At 53.2% G+C, this 16,318-nt stretch overlaps 1 protein-coding gene across 1 annotated transcript; it reads left to right on the top strand.

Moving 5' to 3' along the window:
- Positions 1–148: 148 nt before the first annotated feature.
- Positions 149–14,288, top strand: LOC123352181 (ras-related protein Rab-11A-like). Its single transcript, XM_044991974.1, has 5 exons — positions 149–320; positions 9,569–9,764; positions 10,487–10,680; positions 12,289–12,369; positions 12,475–14,288. Exons 1-5 carry the CDS (start codon positions 281–283, stop codon positions 12,612–12,614), a joined length of 651 nt encoding a protein of 216 aa, XP_044847909.1. The 5' UTR covers positions 149–280; the 3' UTR covers positions 12,615–14,288.
- The last annotated feature ends 2,030 nt before the right edge of the window (positions 14,289–16,318 follow it).

Here is a 16,318-nt window from a genome sequence, read left to right as displayed (position 1 = left end):
TGCAAGCCCCACCCCGCATACCTGTGCCAGGTGAGCGCCTTACCAGCCTGGCCAGTGAGGGACAGCCCTGCTGGCCAGTCAGAGCAGGAGAGGCAGAGAGCAGCAGGCCAATGGGTGTGCAGGGAAGGCTTGGTGAGGCCTGCCCTGGGGCGGGGGGGTCACTGGCCCAGCCCAGGAAATCCCAGAGTGCTGAGATCAGCTTTGCTGGAGTCTGGAGGCAGGGGGACCAGAGCACAGGTGTGCACGGGGAGGACGCCTCACCTAGGGAGCAGGTGGCAGGATGCGTGGCAAGGACGATGAGTATGATTATCTCTTCAAAGGTAACTTTCCTCCTTTGCAACCGGGCTTCGCTGCTTCCATCCCTGGGAGGCACCTGCCCAGCCTGGGCTGGGAGATGAGTTATTACCAGTCTCAGCTGCTCTCTCCTCCACCCAGAGATGGCCCGGAACCAGAGTCCCCTGGCTCACCTCCCCTTGGGGTTTGGATCCCACTGGTCTAACACTGTCTTCCCCATCCCCCTTCCATGGCCCATGTTTAGATTGCAAGCTCTGCGGGGCAGGGGGTGTTGTTTTGTTCTATATTTGTACAGCACCTAGCGCTGTGGGATCTTGCGCCAAGACAGGGGCTTCCTGGTGCTACTGCAATGCAAATAATCATCATCCATGATCCCACTTGAAAAAAAGCCACCTGCGTGGGTTGCTCTGAATCCAGAATCGGGGGGAGGGAGGGCATCCCCTTGACTTTATGGCGCGTGCTCGGATGCTGGGGGATGGGAAGAGGGCTGGTCACTGAGGCGAGAATCCTTTATGACAAGGTGCATTGCAGGGGGCCGGTGGGGGGAAGTGATGGGTATTGGTGGTGGTGGTTGTCTGGGGTGGGGGGAGGTAGCGCCTAGCGGCCTGATCAGGGTGTGCTAGGTGCGGGTACGAATCTATAATGGAAAGATGCCCTGGCCTAGAGAGCGTCCTAGCAGGGCGGGTGGGTTACTTTATGGAGGCTGCCGGACACTGACAGCCCCTGTGGTTCTCTCTGGCTCTGCCTGGAGAGAGTGAGAGAGTGTGTGTGTGTGTGTGTGTGAGCGCATGTGTGTGAGCGTGCGACAGGGCTGAGGGAAAATCAATGTGGGGATGCCCCAGCTGGGCTGTGATGAGGAGAAAACCCCTTGTTAGCCCAGTCAGCTCAATGCAGCCTCACGGTTCTGCCCACATAAACCTCCTCCTCCACCACGCAGCCCCGGTGTCTGAGCAGTGCCCATCCCCTTGGTATCTGCCTGCCCTGGCACCTCCCAGACCCGGCAGGTTTCAGCAGCTTGTTCTGAGCTGACCTGGTGCACAAAGCACAGAGGTGATGCTGGTTTCCTTGAGTGAGTAATATTGAAACAACTGATGTCACCACCTCTGCTGCAATTGGGAAGGGGAGGGGCTTGTGGCTGGAGCACAGGGCTGTGAGTCAGGATTACTCCCAGTCCCAGCTCTAGTCACTGGGTGACTTGGGTAAGTCCCAGCAATGCTCCGTGCCTCAGTTTCCCTTTGTGTGCAATGGGAATATGCAGACCTCCCATGGGGGGGATGCAAAGGTTAATGCGCTAATGTTTGCAAAGTGCTTTGAGACCCTTGGATACCAGGCACTAGCTGCTGCTGCTGTTAGTTGTGTGTGTCTCTGACCTCCAACACGCTTCTATCTTTAAGCCCCAGCAAAGGCTATGGGGACTTAAAATGCTTTGAACATAGATTTTTCAACATATTATCATGATATTGCATGTGTGCCACTGTCCTTTGCTGAATGGAACCAGCCCTGCTCCACTGTGTGTCATGGGCCATTTACTGCTGCCAGCTGATGGGGATTCTCCTGTCGCTCAGGTGGCAGACTCTTGTGCTAGAGGACCTGGGTTCTATCCCCGCTGTTGCCATGACATTCTGAGTGCCTGCCATGGGGCCATTTAGCAACCATCTAGCAGTAGCCGGCCACAAGTGAATTAGGACACAGAAAGGGTCTGGAAGCAAGGAGAGGCTGGACTGGCAAGATATCTACTGATGAATCAAGCCCAGGATGCATGAAGTCATCATGCTCCGCTCCTGATGAGTCACTTCCCTTTCCAAGCACTTCTCTGAAAGGCCATAAACGGCTCAAGCTGCTTGTGCCTTTCAGGTGGTTTCCTATAAAACCAGCAGCTCCTTGCACAGCTCCCTCCCGGACACACCTGTCTCTCGTGCAGAGCTCTTTCGGGCAATGGGGAAACTGACCCAAAGGTGGGGGATGGGACCTGGGCCTGAATCTCCATTGCCCCGCACCTCCACATGGAGTCACTTTACATTGAGGCAGAATGCGACCATTGGGGGCATGGTAGCATTTCACACTAGTGTAAATGATAAGATAACGGGTGGCAGAGAATCGGTGCTTTGATGAAGAGAGCTTCCTTCCCAGCTCGTTTTCACTTAATTCAAGCATGTCATGGCTTCCATGCACCCTGACTGGGGCAGATCAGGCATTGAAAACCCTGGGGTATTTGCAGTACCCGAAACATACAAATCCAATGGAACTCAAACGTCACCCCACTCACAAGTGAAAGAATCGGGGGTGCCCCGTTCTGTAGCTGCCAGCCCATTGAAGGTAAAGGGGATCTGAGGGGGGTTCGTGGTCAGCGGCAGCATGTGATAGCTTCACAGGCAAGAAACCGACTTGAGCTAAATTGCTATAAACCAGGGTTTTCACTAGCTGACTTTAAAACAGCCCCACCATTAATTAAGCCTGGGTGTGGACAAGGTCTATGGCCTGATTCTCCTTTACACCCCTCTGGCAACAGGTGCTAAGGTACGTAACTGGCCCCATCCCCGTAATACCCTCCAGGTTTCTAAAACTGTTTCTTAAGAGAGCTGTTCATGCAAATGCTGCAGCTAGCATGCTAGCCATGTGCACACAGACTGACTTCCAGGTGCCTCTTCCTAACTCTTCCCTCCTGCAGCCTGTGCTCCTCCCTCCAAGTTCCGTGCAGGTTACTACACAGTCAGGAAACATCAGGTCTAAATCCGAGCTTGGTTACCCCCATGGTGATCGAGAATAACTCCATTGCAATCAGTGGAGTTGCAACCCTTTAAAATCAGTGTCTGTGAGATCAGAATTGGGCCCATTCTCCCCAAATTATGGCTGTTTTTCACTGAGGAAATTAATAGGCAGCGGGTTTAATACAAACAAGAGGAAGTCCTTTTTCACACAACGCACAATTAACCTGTGGAACTCTTTGCCAGGAGACATTGTAATGCCCAAAAGCGTAACTGAGTGAGTTTAAAAAAAGAACTAGATAAGTTATTAGCCAAGAGAATCAGGGACGCAATCCCATGCTCCAGCCACTCTAAACCTCTGATGGCCAGAAAGTGGGAGGGGAAGACGGGGTGGATCTCTCCAAAATTGCCCTCTTCTGTACACTTCCCCCTGAAGCTCTGGTACTGGCCACTGTTTGACCCAGAGTACTGGACTAGATGGACCATTGATCTGACCCAGTATGGCTGTTCTTATATTGCTCTGGCCATGCAAAGAGGCTGTGAATTCAGTCTTTCTTCAAACCCTTCTCATCTCCGCTTCTTCCCTGGCGCTCCTGTGAGCTCAAGGCTGTATCCATTGTTCTCTCCACTGGAGTCTCAAGGATATCCATGATCCCTGCTACTGAGGCTTTGAAAGACGTGCTATTCAATGCGAAAGGCACTGCCGAGAGAAGGTTAAGGCAGGGTGAATTCTGTGCCGCTTTGCAAGGTGGCAGCAGAATGGAAGTTATTTAAATCTGATTGCACAGATGTTAAGGCCAGAGCATTTTTACCCCTTTCTATAAATAATCAAATGGGACTTGAACCTATAATCGCTTATTTTCAAGGCTAGGAAGCTTTCCCTAGAGCACATGCCTTTTTCATGTGTAGCCTGCTTTGCAGTGCTTTCACTTCTTCATGTGCTCTGTGTGTTGGATGGAATCAGAACTGCTCTGCTGTAGGTCATTGACCCTATACTGCTAACACCAAGTGGCGACTCGCCTTTAACTCTGATGGCAGAACCTTGATTTAGGTGCCAGGGGATCTGAGTCTATTTCCACAGTTGCTCTGACATTCCAAACAGCCATGTGAACAGCTTGGGGCTTACCATCGTTCCTAGGTGACTTACAGGCTATTTTTGATTCCTTCTGGACTCCCAAGCTTATCATATGAATAACAGGACTTGCGACGTACTAACTCACAGTACTGACATCGGCCTTTCTGATTTCAGATGACTTTGCAAATATTAATTAAACCCGTGCTGTGATTGGGGGTCAGAGTCGTCATCCCTGGTTCACCAATGGGGAAATAGAGGCACAGAGGCCAGGATCTTGCAACCATGTGGGTGTCAGTGCTGGGATTACAGCTCTGAGTTCCCAGCCCACTGCTCACACCTCACCTCTGAGGACGATGAGCTAATGTGCTCCAGAGCTGTTCCCTTGCAGCCATATTCTGTTAAATCACACTCACGCGCCCGTTTCAGTCTCTTCTCCTATATCCTGCCTTCTCGCCTGTCTCCTCTGCTACTGCAGGCAAGCAGCATAGGGACCTTGAGCAGAGAGACCACAGGCCTGCTGGATTCTCTTCCCAGCTCTGCCACTGACTTGCTGCATGACCTTGGGCAAGGTGCATTAGTGCCTCAGTTTCCCCACCTGGGAAACAGGTCCAACTCCCAGGGGTGTTGTGTCTCATGCATTTGTAAGACGTTCTGCATGAAAGGTGGCTAGAGAAGTGCAGAGTAAGAGTCATTGTTTCTCACAATGTATCCAAAGGTACAAAACCCTTGCACCCTTTGCTTGTCTATTTAAACTGTAAGCTCTCAGAGGCAGGGACTCTCTTACTGAGGGTATGTATAGTGGGGTCTGATGTCTGCTGTCCCAGGTCGGTCACGCCACCTCTCCATTCCTCAACTTGACCCACCTGTAGCATGGGGAGAAAGCCGTCAGTTCAGGCTTTCAAGTAGGCAGAGAGGAAAGGCGTGGGCATTACTTCCTTTGGCAGAATCACCTGTTACACTAGCAGTACCAGCAACTGGAGGAAGCCCTGCGGTTAAGCAAGGGGAAGTGATACGTTCCTGTGCTGATTGGCAAATCCCAGAGAGGCCTGCTAAGGGCTCACTGAATCCGGTTTATTCCTGTAGTGTCTTCATTTCTGGAGTGACTGTGTGCACTCTTCTGAAGTGTGCGTGTTGGCTTCATCACTTCCTGGATACAGCTCGTTGGAAAACTTTCCTCTAATCCGTTTTTCCCTTGGAAAATGCAGTTTCAACAAAACCAGAAAGTTTTGGCAGAATCCGATCAACTTGGACAATTTATGCTTAAAAAGGCATGTTGAAAATGTCTAAATGTCCCACTATCAGCATGACAAGTTTTGGATTTATTGTTTCAAAAGCACTTTTCATTTTGAAATGTGCTTTTGTGCATTTTTAGTGCCAAGGGGGACAATCAAATTAAAATATTTCATGGTTAGCGTGATGAAATTGACCCGAAACAAAATTGTGTTTGGAATTTTGTTTTGTCAGAAACATGTCTGACATTTTCTTTCTTCTCAATCAGGAAGGATATTTCTCCCTCCCTCCCTGACACCCTCCAGCCCCGGCAAAAAAAAAAAAGTCTCGAATTTTTTTGTGGGATGGCAAATCTGTTTTCTGGGCAGCTCTGTTCCAAGCCATGGGAGGAAGGGACTTGCCCAAGATCACCCAGCAGGCTGGTGGCAGAGCTGAGAACAGAAAGAAAGGCCTTCTGAATTCCAGGCCATACAGGCCGTGTGAAATATTCAGATGACTCCTTATTCTCCTTAAAGGAGCCAGCCTGGCCTAGTAGATAAAGCATTGGACTGGGATTCAGAAGACCATGGGTTATATTCCCAATTCTACCACTGACCTCCTGGGGGACCACAGGCAGCTCACAGCTCCCTTTGTGCCTCAGTTTCCCCGTCTGTACAATGGGGATAGTGATACTGCTCTCCTTTGCATACTGAATGAGAGCTAGGTGGTGATATCTAGAGGTCTGATTCTTACTTTGAAGTCCCTTCATGCTGCCAGTGATGTAAATGGCCCCCACGGTGAGTGAGCAATGCCAGAGCTGTGCAAAGGGGCCTTAACGTGAATAAGAATCAGGCACCTGTGTCTGTATTTTTGCTGCCTGATGCCATCATACCAGGTACAATTCCCACTCCTGATATGCCAAGAAACAGGCGACCCCTCTGGCCTCCATCTAACACCGGGTGACTTTTGATTCTGGATTTCCAAAGTCCAGCCCCTCCCGGTTACGTCCTACCTTTTTTTAAAAAATATATTGCAATCATTAATGACGCTTCCATGCCTTCCAAACAACCTTGCTAATAACAGCGACTCATTTCACACTACAATAGGTTTCATAGATTGCTGCTGTTCGCTTGCAGTCAAGCAATTCCTCACACCCTGGCCCTGTGTTACTCAGTTATCTGGGGCTTATTTAAAAAGAGATTTTAGTCAGAAAAAGTAATTTTTATGAAATGTTCTCGCTGTTCCCTGTGGCTTAGAGTCTGGTCTTCTGACTCGGCAAACAAGCAGTCACCTACCTTGGCACTTCCAGGATAAAAGGGAGCCTGAAATGGCTTTTCTTGGGAACATAGTAATTTATAGTGGATTAGACCAGTGAGGAAGGATGGTGTGGTGGTTAGGGCATTAGCCTGGGACTTGGGAGACCAGCATTCAATTCCCTACTTTGCCACAGTTGTGTGACCCTGGGCACGTCACTTGTTCTCGCTCTGTGCCTCAGTTTCCCCATCTATACAATGGGGATAATAGCACTGCCCTGCCTCACAAGGGAGTTTAAGGAGAAATACATTAGAGATTGTGAGGTGCTCAGAGAACGGGAGCCAGATAACCATCTCTGAGACTGTCCTGTGGCCAGTACCAGAGAGAAGTGCAAGAATTTCTGCCATGGCTGTAATTTGCTTCTCGTGATATTCCCCCCACCATCCATTAGCTAGAACTTGATTCACAGCTCTCGGATTTCTGCCCTTTCCAAAGTTTTCAATCTTCTAACTCTGGATCTTCCTGTCTAACCCTCCGTATAAATGTTGAATCCTTGTTTAACCCTGCTCAGAGCTCACAGAACTCTTGTAGGGGAGTGTGGAGAAAAGTATTTTCCTTTCATCGGTTTGGAATTCACCCCCTTTGGGTTTAATTAAACAAACAAACACACACACACACACCCCTCTTTGCCTTGGAGCATTGGTTTATGGGGGAGACAGAGCAGTTTTGTGTCTCCGCTCCCTGGGTTTGCAGAGCCAGTGGTTGGGGAAAAATCATTGTCTGCTGAGTCATAAACGGAGCAAACTTGATATGGAAACTACAGAGAGAAAACCCTTGGCACCACTTTTTGTTTAACTGAGGCACTTTAATGCATGGGTTCTCCCGGAACAGGGCTAAGCTGGGACTGGTAGGAAATGCTTTTTCTTACCCACCCTCTGGACATTCAGCACTAAGCACACAGGCCTCTCTGCTAATCGAGATGAAGGAGCAACTCCATTAGCTGGCAGCAGTAGTAGGCCACTATTCTCTGTGGCAAGAGAGGCCTTTGTCTTCAAGAGGCAGTGTGGCCTTGTGGTTAGAACACAACTAGGACTCAGGGGACCTAGGTTCTAGTCCAGGCTCTGACCCTGGGAAAGCCCCTGTTCTACTGTGAGCTTCAGTTTCCCCATCTGTCTTGTCTGTTTGGATTGTAAGCTCTTCAGGCAGGGATTGTATATGCCATTGATAGCAGCAGTTTCTGATGCTTGTCTGGAAAGAACTGAGACCCAGCAAACTCATTCCACCAGAGCTCCAGATGGTAGCTGCTCCAGATCAGAATGTTGGAGTTACACATCAGGGTGGAGTGACAGTACGCGGCCAGTTGCAATAAGGCCCTTTCACACTGCTCTGTGGTATAAATCAGAACCTGACCCAGGGAGACCAGGTGACTCACCCATGGTCACATAGGGAGTCAGTGGCAGAGGTGGGAATGGAACCCATGTCTCCCAAATCCCAGACCAGCCCCTGAGCCACACGACCCTCCTTCCTCTCGCTGCTCATAGTTCTCCATCAAATTCCATCCACCCCAAACCCTGGCTCAAAATTTGCATCAGGTGCCAACTTCTTGCTTTGGGTGAGAAAGAGGCAGAAGATTGAAACCTTTGCAATCTCTCCAGCTCTGGCAGGAATTTTCCTGAGACCTGTTTAAAGCCTGAGTGTCTGTGGTGTTATTTAAACGGCCATAAGTTGTTTGGTTCCAACGTCTGAGAATGGCGACTGCTTCTCCCCCACGCCTGCTCTGGGATCACATTTCATAGGATATTAGAACCAGAGGGTTAGAAGGTACCACAAGGGGTCATTTAGTCCAGTGTTCCTCAACTTTTCCGATACCAGGGACTGGCTTGCTGCCTTTCTAAGCTGTCAGGGTGATCTCAGGGACCGGCACTGGTCCGTGGCCTGCTCCTTGAGAAACCCAGACAGTCTGACCCCTGGCAAGGTGCAGGATTTGTTGTCTAAAAAATGGAATGGTCTAATATGGCTATTACAAAACTAATGCCCAAAGTAGGCTTGGCTGATGGAGTCAAAGGGGTCGGAGCCTGCTCAGGGTTATTTGAGATTATTCTGGGGTGGGTTGGATTCAGGAGCCCCTTTAAGAGTGTGTCGGGAGGGCCCCTTTAAGAGTCAGCCTTGCCTTACCACAGGGGTTCTCAAACTGGGGTCAGGACCCCCCAGGGGGTCGTGAGGTTATTATATGGGGGGTTGCGAGCTGTCAGTCTCCACCCCAAACCCTGCTTTGCCTCCAGCATTTATAATGGTGTTAAATATATAAAAAGGTGTTTTTAATTTATAAGGGAGGGGGGGTCGCACTCAGAGGTTTGCTATGTGAAAGGGGTCACAGGACAAAAGTTTGAGAACCGTTGCCTTACCAAGTCCCTGCTGCTGCTTCCACGAACTGATCCCTTGTCCTCGTTCCTTACCACCCCACGGCTGAAACCGTCGCCTCTCCCCTCGATCCTGGCCGCAGGCTCCCTGACAGCAGCACCCTAACGTGTCCCCGTTTGCTAGGAGCGAGGGTCTGACTGTGGGCTGCTCCTTGACAAGGTGCACGGGGGGGGGGGGCGTGGCTTTACACCACCGGGCTGCTCCGGGGCCCAAAACCCAGCATGAGTCAGAGCAGGCCCTGCTGACTTCAGTGGTGCCGGGCCACGGAACGGAGAACGCTTGGTGCTAATCCGGCTTTCGTGCTGACGTGAGCCCTGGCTGCGGCAGGATCGCCACGTGGCTGCAGCCACGGGCAAAGCTGCTGCCCGCTTCTGTTTGCACTGGGGCAAAACCTACAGGAAGGGTTTGCCCTGGTGTAGCTGCTCCGGGCCAATGCCAGGGTAGACTAGGCCGAGCGTGTGCTCCACATTGCTGCTCGGTGCCTCGGTTTCCCCAGCTGCAGAATGAGGACAATACTTGCTCTGCATCAGCCGGTGCCGGGTGAGAGTTGAAGGTTGCAAGCCCCCTTGTGCCGTTGGCCACCGTTAACCTTGCGCTTTGTACCTCTCAGTGGTGCTGATTGGGGACTCCGGGGTAGGGAAGAGCAACCTCCTCTCGCGCTTCACCCGCAATGAGTTCAACCTGGAGAGCAAGAGCACCATCGGGGTGGAGTTCGCCACCCGGAGCATCCAGGTGGACAACAAGACCGTGAAGGCTCAGATCTGGGACACGGCGGGCCAAGAGCGTTACCGCGCCATCACCTCAGCGTGAGTAGCAGCAGTATGTCCCTTCAGAATGCAGCCACTTCTGAGGTGGAACACGGCAGCTGCCTAGCAGCACACAGTAACATAGAAACGGACAGGCTGGATCGGCGCGACGGTTCAGATAGTCCAGGATGCTGTCTCGGAGAACAGCCAGCACCTGCTGCTTCTTGGGCCACAGCTCCCAACCCCCGTTGGCTCTCTGTGCTGGAAAGACACTCCCTTCCTTTCATTACAGCTGCTAGTGTCTCCTCTGCGGTTCCCTCCACAGCTGAGCCACTCGCTGGCATTTTCTAATAGCTTGCTCCCTTCCCTGGCTGCTGTGTGTGATAACTGGGCTGGTCGGCCCTTAAAGGGGCAAAGCGGCCTGTTACAAGGCCCCAGTGATATCTTGTGGCAGTAAGTTACACAGGCTAATTGTGCACTGAGGCCCAGCTTGGTATGTCACCTTGAGCACAGCTGGTAATAGAACCCAGGAGTCCCCAGTCCCGTCCCCCCCCAGCTCTACCCACTAGACACTACTCCCCTCCCCAGAGTTGAGACTAGAACCCAGGAGTCCTGACTCCCAGTCTCCCACTGTTCTCACAGCACAGCAACTCCCCCTATGAAGCTGGAACGAGCCCCTGTCTGTGCTGCTCTGAGCTGGATCCGGCTTGACCTGCTCCACTCCGGCACCCTGTGCCTCCTGCCTAGCCCGTGACAACACCGCTGCTCTTTCTCCCACCCAGCTATTACCGGGGGGCGGTGGGGGCCCTCCTGGTCTACGACATCGCCAAGTACCTGACCTACGAGAACGCCGAGCGCTGGCTGAAGGAGCTGCAGGACCACGCCGACGCCAACATCGTCATCATGCTGGTGGGCAACAAAAGCGACCTGCGGCATCTCCGGGCCGTGCCCACCGACGAGGCCAAGAGCTTTGCAGGTACGGGCCCGGCTCCCCCCCCGCTCCGGAAGCCGCCCCGGGGCTGCAGGGAGAACAGCGCCGGAATTCCCTCCTGTTTCTCTCTGCTTTACCCACCGGATCGAACCCAGAGCAGGGCCCGCTGGGGAGACAGGGCTGGCACCCCGGGAGGGGACAGGGCTGGGGTTCAGTGGGGCCAGGCTAAGTGATACTCACGGGTAGCAGCTGGCCGGCGTGCGTGGGGATCCTGACACGGTTTGTGTTGCCTCTTCAATATTGTCAAACATGGGGGGGGCGCATGAGCGAGCCAGCGCACTGCCCTCTGCTGGGCGGCCTTGGCACTGCATAACCATGTGTCATAGGCCCTCGCCAGTAGTGGAGATTCTCCCTCATGAGATCTGCTGGGCTGCGGGTTGCACCAGCTCCTCTAAGAGGGGCCAGTTAAAGGAGTCAGCTGGAATTTCTCCCAGGGTTGGGTGGATGGGGTCTGTTGAGAGGGGAGATTGAGCGGACAGGCATAGAATCATAGAATCTCAGGGTTGGAAGGGACCTCAGGAGGTATCTAGTCCAACCCCCTGCTCAAAGCAGGACCAACGTCAACTAAATCATCCCAGCCAGGGCTTTGCCAAGCCGGGCCTTAAAAACCTCTAAGGAAAGAGATTTCACCACTTCCCTAGATAACCCATTCCAGTGCTTCACCGCCCTCCTAGTGAAATAGTGTTTCCTAATATCCAACCTAAACCTCCCCCACTGCAACTTGAGACCATTGCTCCTTGTTCTGTCATCTGCCACCACTGAGAACAGTCTAGATCCAGCCTCTTTGGAACCCCCCTTCAGGAAGTTGAAAGCAGCTATCAAATCCCCCCACATTCTTCTCTTCTGCAGACTAAACAATCCCAGTTCCCTCAGCCTCTCCTCGTAAGTCATGTGCTCCAGCCGCCTAATCAGTTTTGTTGCCCTCCGCTGGACTCTTTCCAATTTTTCCACATCCTTCTTGTAGTGGGGGGCCCAAAACTGGACACAGGACTCCAGATGAGGCCTCACCAATGTCGAATAGAGGGGAATGATCATGTCCCTTGTTCTGCTGGAAATGCCCCTACTTATACAACCCAAAATGCCATTGGCCTTCTTGGCAACAAGGGCACACTGTCGACTTGTATCCAGCTTCTTGTCCACTGTAACCCCTAGGTCCTTTTCTGCAGAACTGCTGCCCAGACACTCGGTCCCCAGCCTGTAGCAGTGCCTGGGATTCTTCCATCCTAAGTGCAGGACTCTGCACTTGTCCTTGTTGAACCTTGTCAGATTGGATCACAGGTCCCCCCGCTCCCTTCTGCCCCATGGAGGAGATGGCTGGTTATACCCCCTGCTAGGATGCTTTGGCTCATGCTATTGGCTTGGGAGATCCCTGGTTTGGTCCCCGGCAGGGTGGCTTGTCACGCTAGCAGCGGGTTACTGCGGTGCAGGATTTGGGGAGGGAGCTGGGGCAGGGGCCATGAGGGTGGGCCTGAAGGGATCTGGACCTGGGCCGGGTTAAAGGCGGCTCTCTCAGGCCAGGTAATGGGAACTGTCAGTGGCCTGGGAGCTCTGCTGGGTGCGTCTGTCTTAACCCTCCACTTTCTCTCCCCGCAGAGAAGAACGGCCTGTCCTTCATCGAGACGTCTGCCCTGGACTCCACCAACGTGGAGACAGCCTTCCACAGCATCCTGGCAGGTACGGGCCCCACAGCCACCTCGCTCCCGTGGGGTGGGGGAGGGTGGGGAGGGATGCACGTGAACCCCCCTCACCGCCTGGGTTTGCTCTTTCTCCCGCCTGCAGAAATCTACCGCATCGTGTCGCAGAGGCAGATGACTGGGCAGCAGGAGCCGGCGTTTGGAGCCAGCACGGCCATTGACCCTATCAAAGTCCTGCCCACTCACCAGGAGGGGAAACAGGCTCCCTGCTGCCAGAACATATGATCCTGACTGGAGGCACCAGAGGCAGACGGACCCCTGCCGCCGTCGTCCCCCACCGGGGCTGCTTCCCTGTGTGTGTGGGGGCGGTGTCGGAGCATGTGTTATATAAGATCCTGTCCTTTCCCTGTCTCTCGTTCCCTCCTGCAACCCATGGACTGTTGTATTTAATGTAACTCCTATATAAACATAACTGGGCCACAGCCGTTTCCTTGGGGAGACGGGTGTTCTCGTTTTTGAGATCATCATTTCCTCTGGTATCATGTCCCTCTCTTCCCGCACGCTATCGGACATATGTTTATATAGGGCCTGCCCTAATGGGAGAAGACACATTGTGGGGATCTCCTCTTTGGCCCTGCCTCTCCTTTTTAAAAAAAAAACCAACCAAACAAAAACCAAAACAAAAAAACTCTTTAAGATCCCTGATCGCCTAGTGTGTGTGGTTCCCCCAAGCCTCAGAGCCCCGACGGCCCAACCCTGCAGGTCTGGCTGCTAGGTAGGCTCGCTAGACCGGTCCGATGAGGACACTGGGGAGAGTCTGTTGTGGATCACCAAGCCGTTCTGTCTGCAGTGAGGTGGCTGGACGCAGAGTGCAGTTACACCCGTCTTAATCCAGAGTGACTCTGCTGAAAGCCAGGGGCTGAGCCTCGCCGATTTCAGGAGACGTTAAGAGCCGAGCCCGGATGGGCTGACGATTTTCTGGTCCTTCTTGAGTCTGGCTAGATTTGAGTTCCGGCGGCGTTCACTCCGGATTTACTCCAGTATCAATGGGGTCGGAATCTCTGGCCTTTTGTCGCTTCCCAGAGAGAAGGCGCAGGCTGAGCACTGGCGTGGCGAGTGACTAGTGGTTTGCGGTGCCTCCGTTTCGGGCACCCACGTCTGACCGTTTTGGTCCCCAGCTAGAGCGGGATTTCCAGAGGGGCTGAGCATTGACTCCGATTGGCTTCACCCAGCGTGGTGGGTGCTCAGTCTCTCTGTCACAGAGCCGAGGGCGCCCCCCAGAGGCGGGGCTGTTTCCTGCAAGGAGTGGAGAGCCAGAGCTATTCTTTGCTGTCAAAAGAAGAACTTGATGCTTTTTCTGCCCCGGCTTTAAACTGGGTAGCTGCAGGCTTGGGATCTTCAGCTGGTGTCACTTCATTGCCGCAACCAAAGTTTTTGCTCTCTTCAGCACCCATCCTACTAAAATTGCCCAGTGCGGTCTCGCCCCCCTGGAGATTAGCCCCTCCTCAGCCTTTGGTGTAGCCACAGCTGCGTTCAGCCCTACGTGTAGACCAGGGCAAGCCAGGGGCTGCTGGTTAGTTTAAGCAGTGATAACTCCTGCATGCCCTTGTCTGGATCCAGTCTTGGAAAGTCATTCCTGGTTGAGCCGAGAGCGGAGAAGGTCCGGGCAAGCTTCCCCAGTGCTCGGTCCCGGAGGGACCTGGGCTGAGAAGGGAGTTTGGGCTGTTGAGTCTGTATGGTCATTAGCCTGTCTGCTGGGGCCACAACCAGTGATGAGCAGGAAGCGGGGGGTAACTGGTGGTGGCTTATTCCCGCTCCTTTGTCTGCTGTGGTTGGATTGGGTGCAGCTCTGAGCCTGCCCACCCCCCCAACCTGTGTAAATATCATGGAGCCTTTTAACAGCTGCTCTTGACTGCGGTTTGGTTTTTGTTGAATGTGTGTTTAAAAAAATGTTTAAATAAAATATCTAACATCTTTCCCTGTTGCCTCCCTCTCTCTGTCATGGGGCGTGGGACTTCAGCCTGCACTGCCAGGCTCATCAGTGGGGTCAGAACCCTGGGACCTTCCGCATTTAAAAGCATGGGCCTCTCCTACTCAAGGGGATAACTACTAAGTGGCAGCGGTAGTAGGCTGTTATCCTCCAGGGGTCAATGGCGTGAACTCCGCAGCATAAACCGTCTGGGGGAGGAGGAGTTGAGGTTCCTATTTAAAAGGGTGGTGAAAGATGCCAGATCGCAAACTCTGTGGGGATTGGCGTATGGCAACACCTTGCAAGCAACCCCCTTTCCCCATTCCTGCCCCCAGGAGCAAAGCATGTTGTCCTGGAGAGACCCCGGCTAGGGGCAAGAGGGGGACTTCATAGGATTGATCCCAGGCATTTACAAATCATGTGGCTGGCCTCAAAAATATTGTGAGATCCATTTACAAAATAAGATTGGGATGCTCTGTCCTTTGCCTGCTGGTCTCTGAGCCTTTAGCTCATGCTCAGCCTGGTTGTGTTGCTAAGCTTTACTCCTCAGCCAGGAGGCCTGGAAATGTATGGTTTTTTTAATTGTTAAACTGCCAGTCTGCTGTAAATCACATGACTCCAGCAGCTGGGGCTTTATGCAAAGCATCGAGTAGGCAGCCCCGAGTGCAGTCTCCACAATCAAGCCTCTGTCTCTCTCTGCTAAGGCTGCCCGTGAGGTGGCGTGATGTGACAAGCAGTGGCCTGGAGACTCATTTCCCCACCTGCCGTTCATGTGCATGGGCAATGCACTTCCCAGATGGCTGTGAACTTTGCTTCACCCCAGAACTGGCTGCATTTCAGCTCCAGGGGCAGTGTGCTCCCAGTGCACAAGGGGCTCTGAACACCTGTCCTTTGTCACCCCCATCAACCGCTAAGGGAGGGTGACTGGGAAGGGAAGCATCAAGTTGCTATGGGCCCTTTCTGCCACTAGGTGGCGGTATTTGCTGGTTTTTGGGGTGACAGTGGGTGCCTTTCCAGTCAACAGGTGGATTTAAACGTCAATCAACTATCGCTGCTCCTTTATCCCCTGTCTAAGAAGGGCCCAGGGGGGCGCATGAGCTGCAGCGTGGGGGTTGACTGGGGATCGAGGCTGCTAGGGGAAGTGGCACCATTTATCGCATCTGTGCTGCAGCCACTTGGTGCATGTTTCCCTGTATTGCAAAAAAAACCAAAACCAACCACTCCTGGGGTGATGGGCAGCAGCTATTCAGGAGAGGCCCCGGATTGGACTGGCAGCGGGGGCTGCAGTACAGGATGGTGGTGGAGCGGCAGCGCCACCTGTGAAGGGTTTGGGTGCTAGGGGGGAGATCTCCTGCCAATGCTCAGCAGAGGCCAATGTCAGCTGCAAGGAAGGCTGGGCCCCAGTCCCTTCCCGGCTGCTGCGGTGGTGGGCGTGGGGGGCCCCCCTGTGGCTCAGCACAGGGTGAGGGGACAGCGGGGTGGAGGGGAACGAGTGCCTCGGTGACCTCCAGCAGAGCCGCTTGAGCAGATTCCCACATCACTTGGCGTGAGCCGGTGCAGGAAGGCAAGACCCAGGGGAGAGTCAGTGAGGGCCAGCCGTGAACCAAGCCCTGGTGGCGGAGTGTCCACAATGGCTACAGGGGAGAAGAGGAGGAATCTGGGCAGGTGCTGTTCCCAATTCTGCCACTGGTTCCCTGGGTGACCATGGGCATGTCCCTGCCCCACTCTGTGCCTCAGTTTCCCCATCTGTGTAATAGGAATAATGAGCCTGTGAGGCCTCCTGGAGCCCCGTTATGTGACAGACAGGACGTAAGTGCTAGTGTAGCCAAGTGGGCATAGTAGGATCTGCTTCCTCCTCTACATCCAAGCTGTAGTGGAGAGAGGGCTGTTAGTCGCCCAGCTGCTCAATCAGACTCTCTAGCGGAAGCTGGAGGGGCTTGTGCTTTCGGCTCTGGAGGGTCCCTGGGCTGATCCGTGGCGTTGGCCAAGCTGGGGGCTGGCACGTGAACAGCTATTGTCA

The sequence above is a fragment of the Mauremys mutica genome, chromosome 17, assembly GCF_020497125.1.
Source record: "Mauremys mutica isolate MM-2020 ecotype Southern chromosome 17, ASM2049712v1, whole genome shotgun sequence".
NCBI lineage: Eukaryota > Metazoa > Chordata > Testudines > Geoemydidae > Mauremys > Mauremys mutica.
The sequence above is the reverse complement of the archived record's forward strand: the minus strand, read 5'-3'. Positions and strand labels throughout refer to the sequence as shown.

Coding starts and splice junctions, on each gene's coding strand:
- LOC123352181 (XM_044991974.1), top strand. CDS start 281: ATGCGTGGCAAGGACGATGAGTATGATTATCTCTTCAAAG. Junction 321..9,568: donor GTATGATTATCTCTTCAAAG/GTAACTTTCCTC, acceptor TGTACCTCTCAG/TGGTGCTGATTGGGGACTCC. Junction 9,765..10,486: donor TACCGCGCCATCACCTCAGC/GTGAGTAGCAGC, acceptor TCTCCCACCCAG/CTATTACCGGGGGGCGGTGG.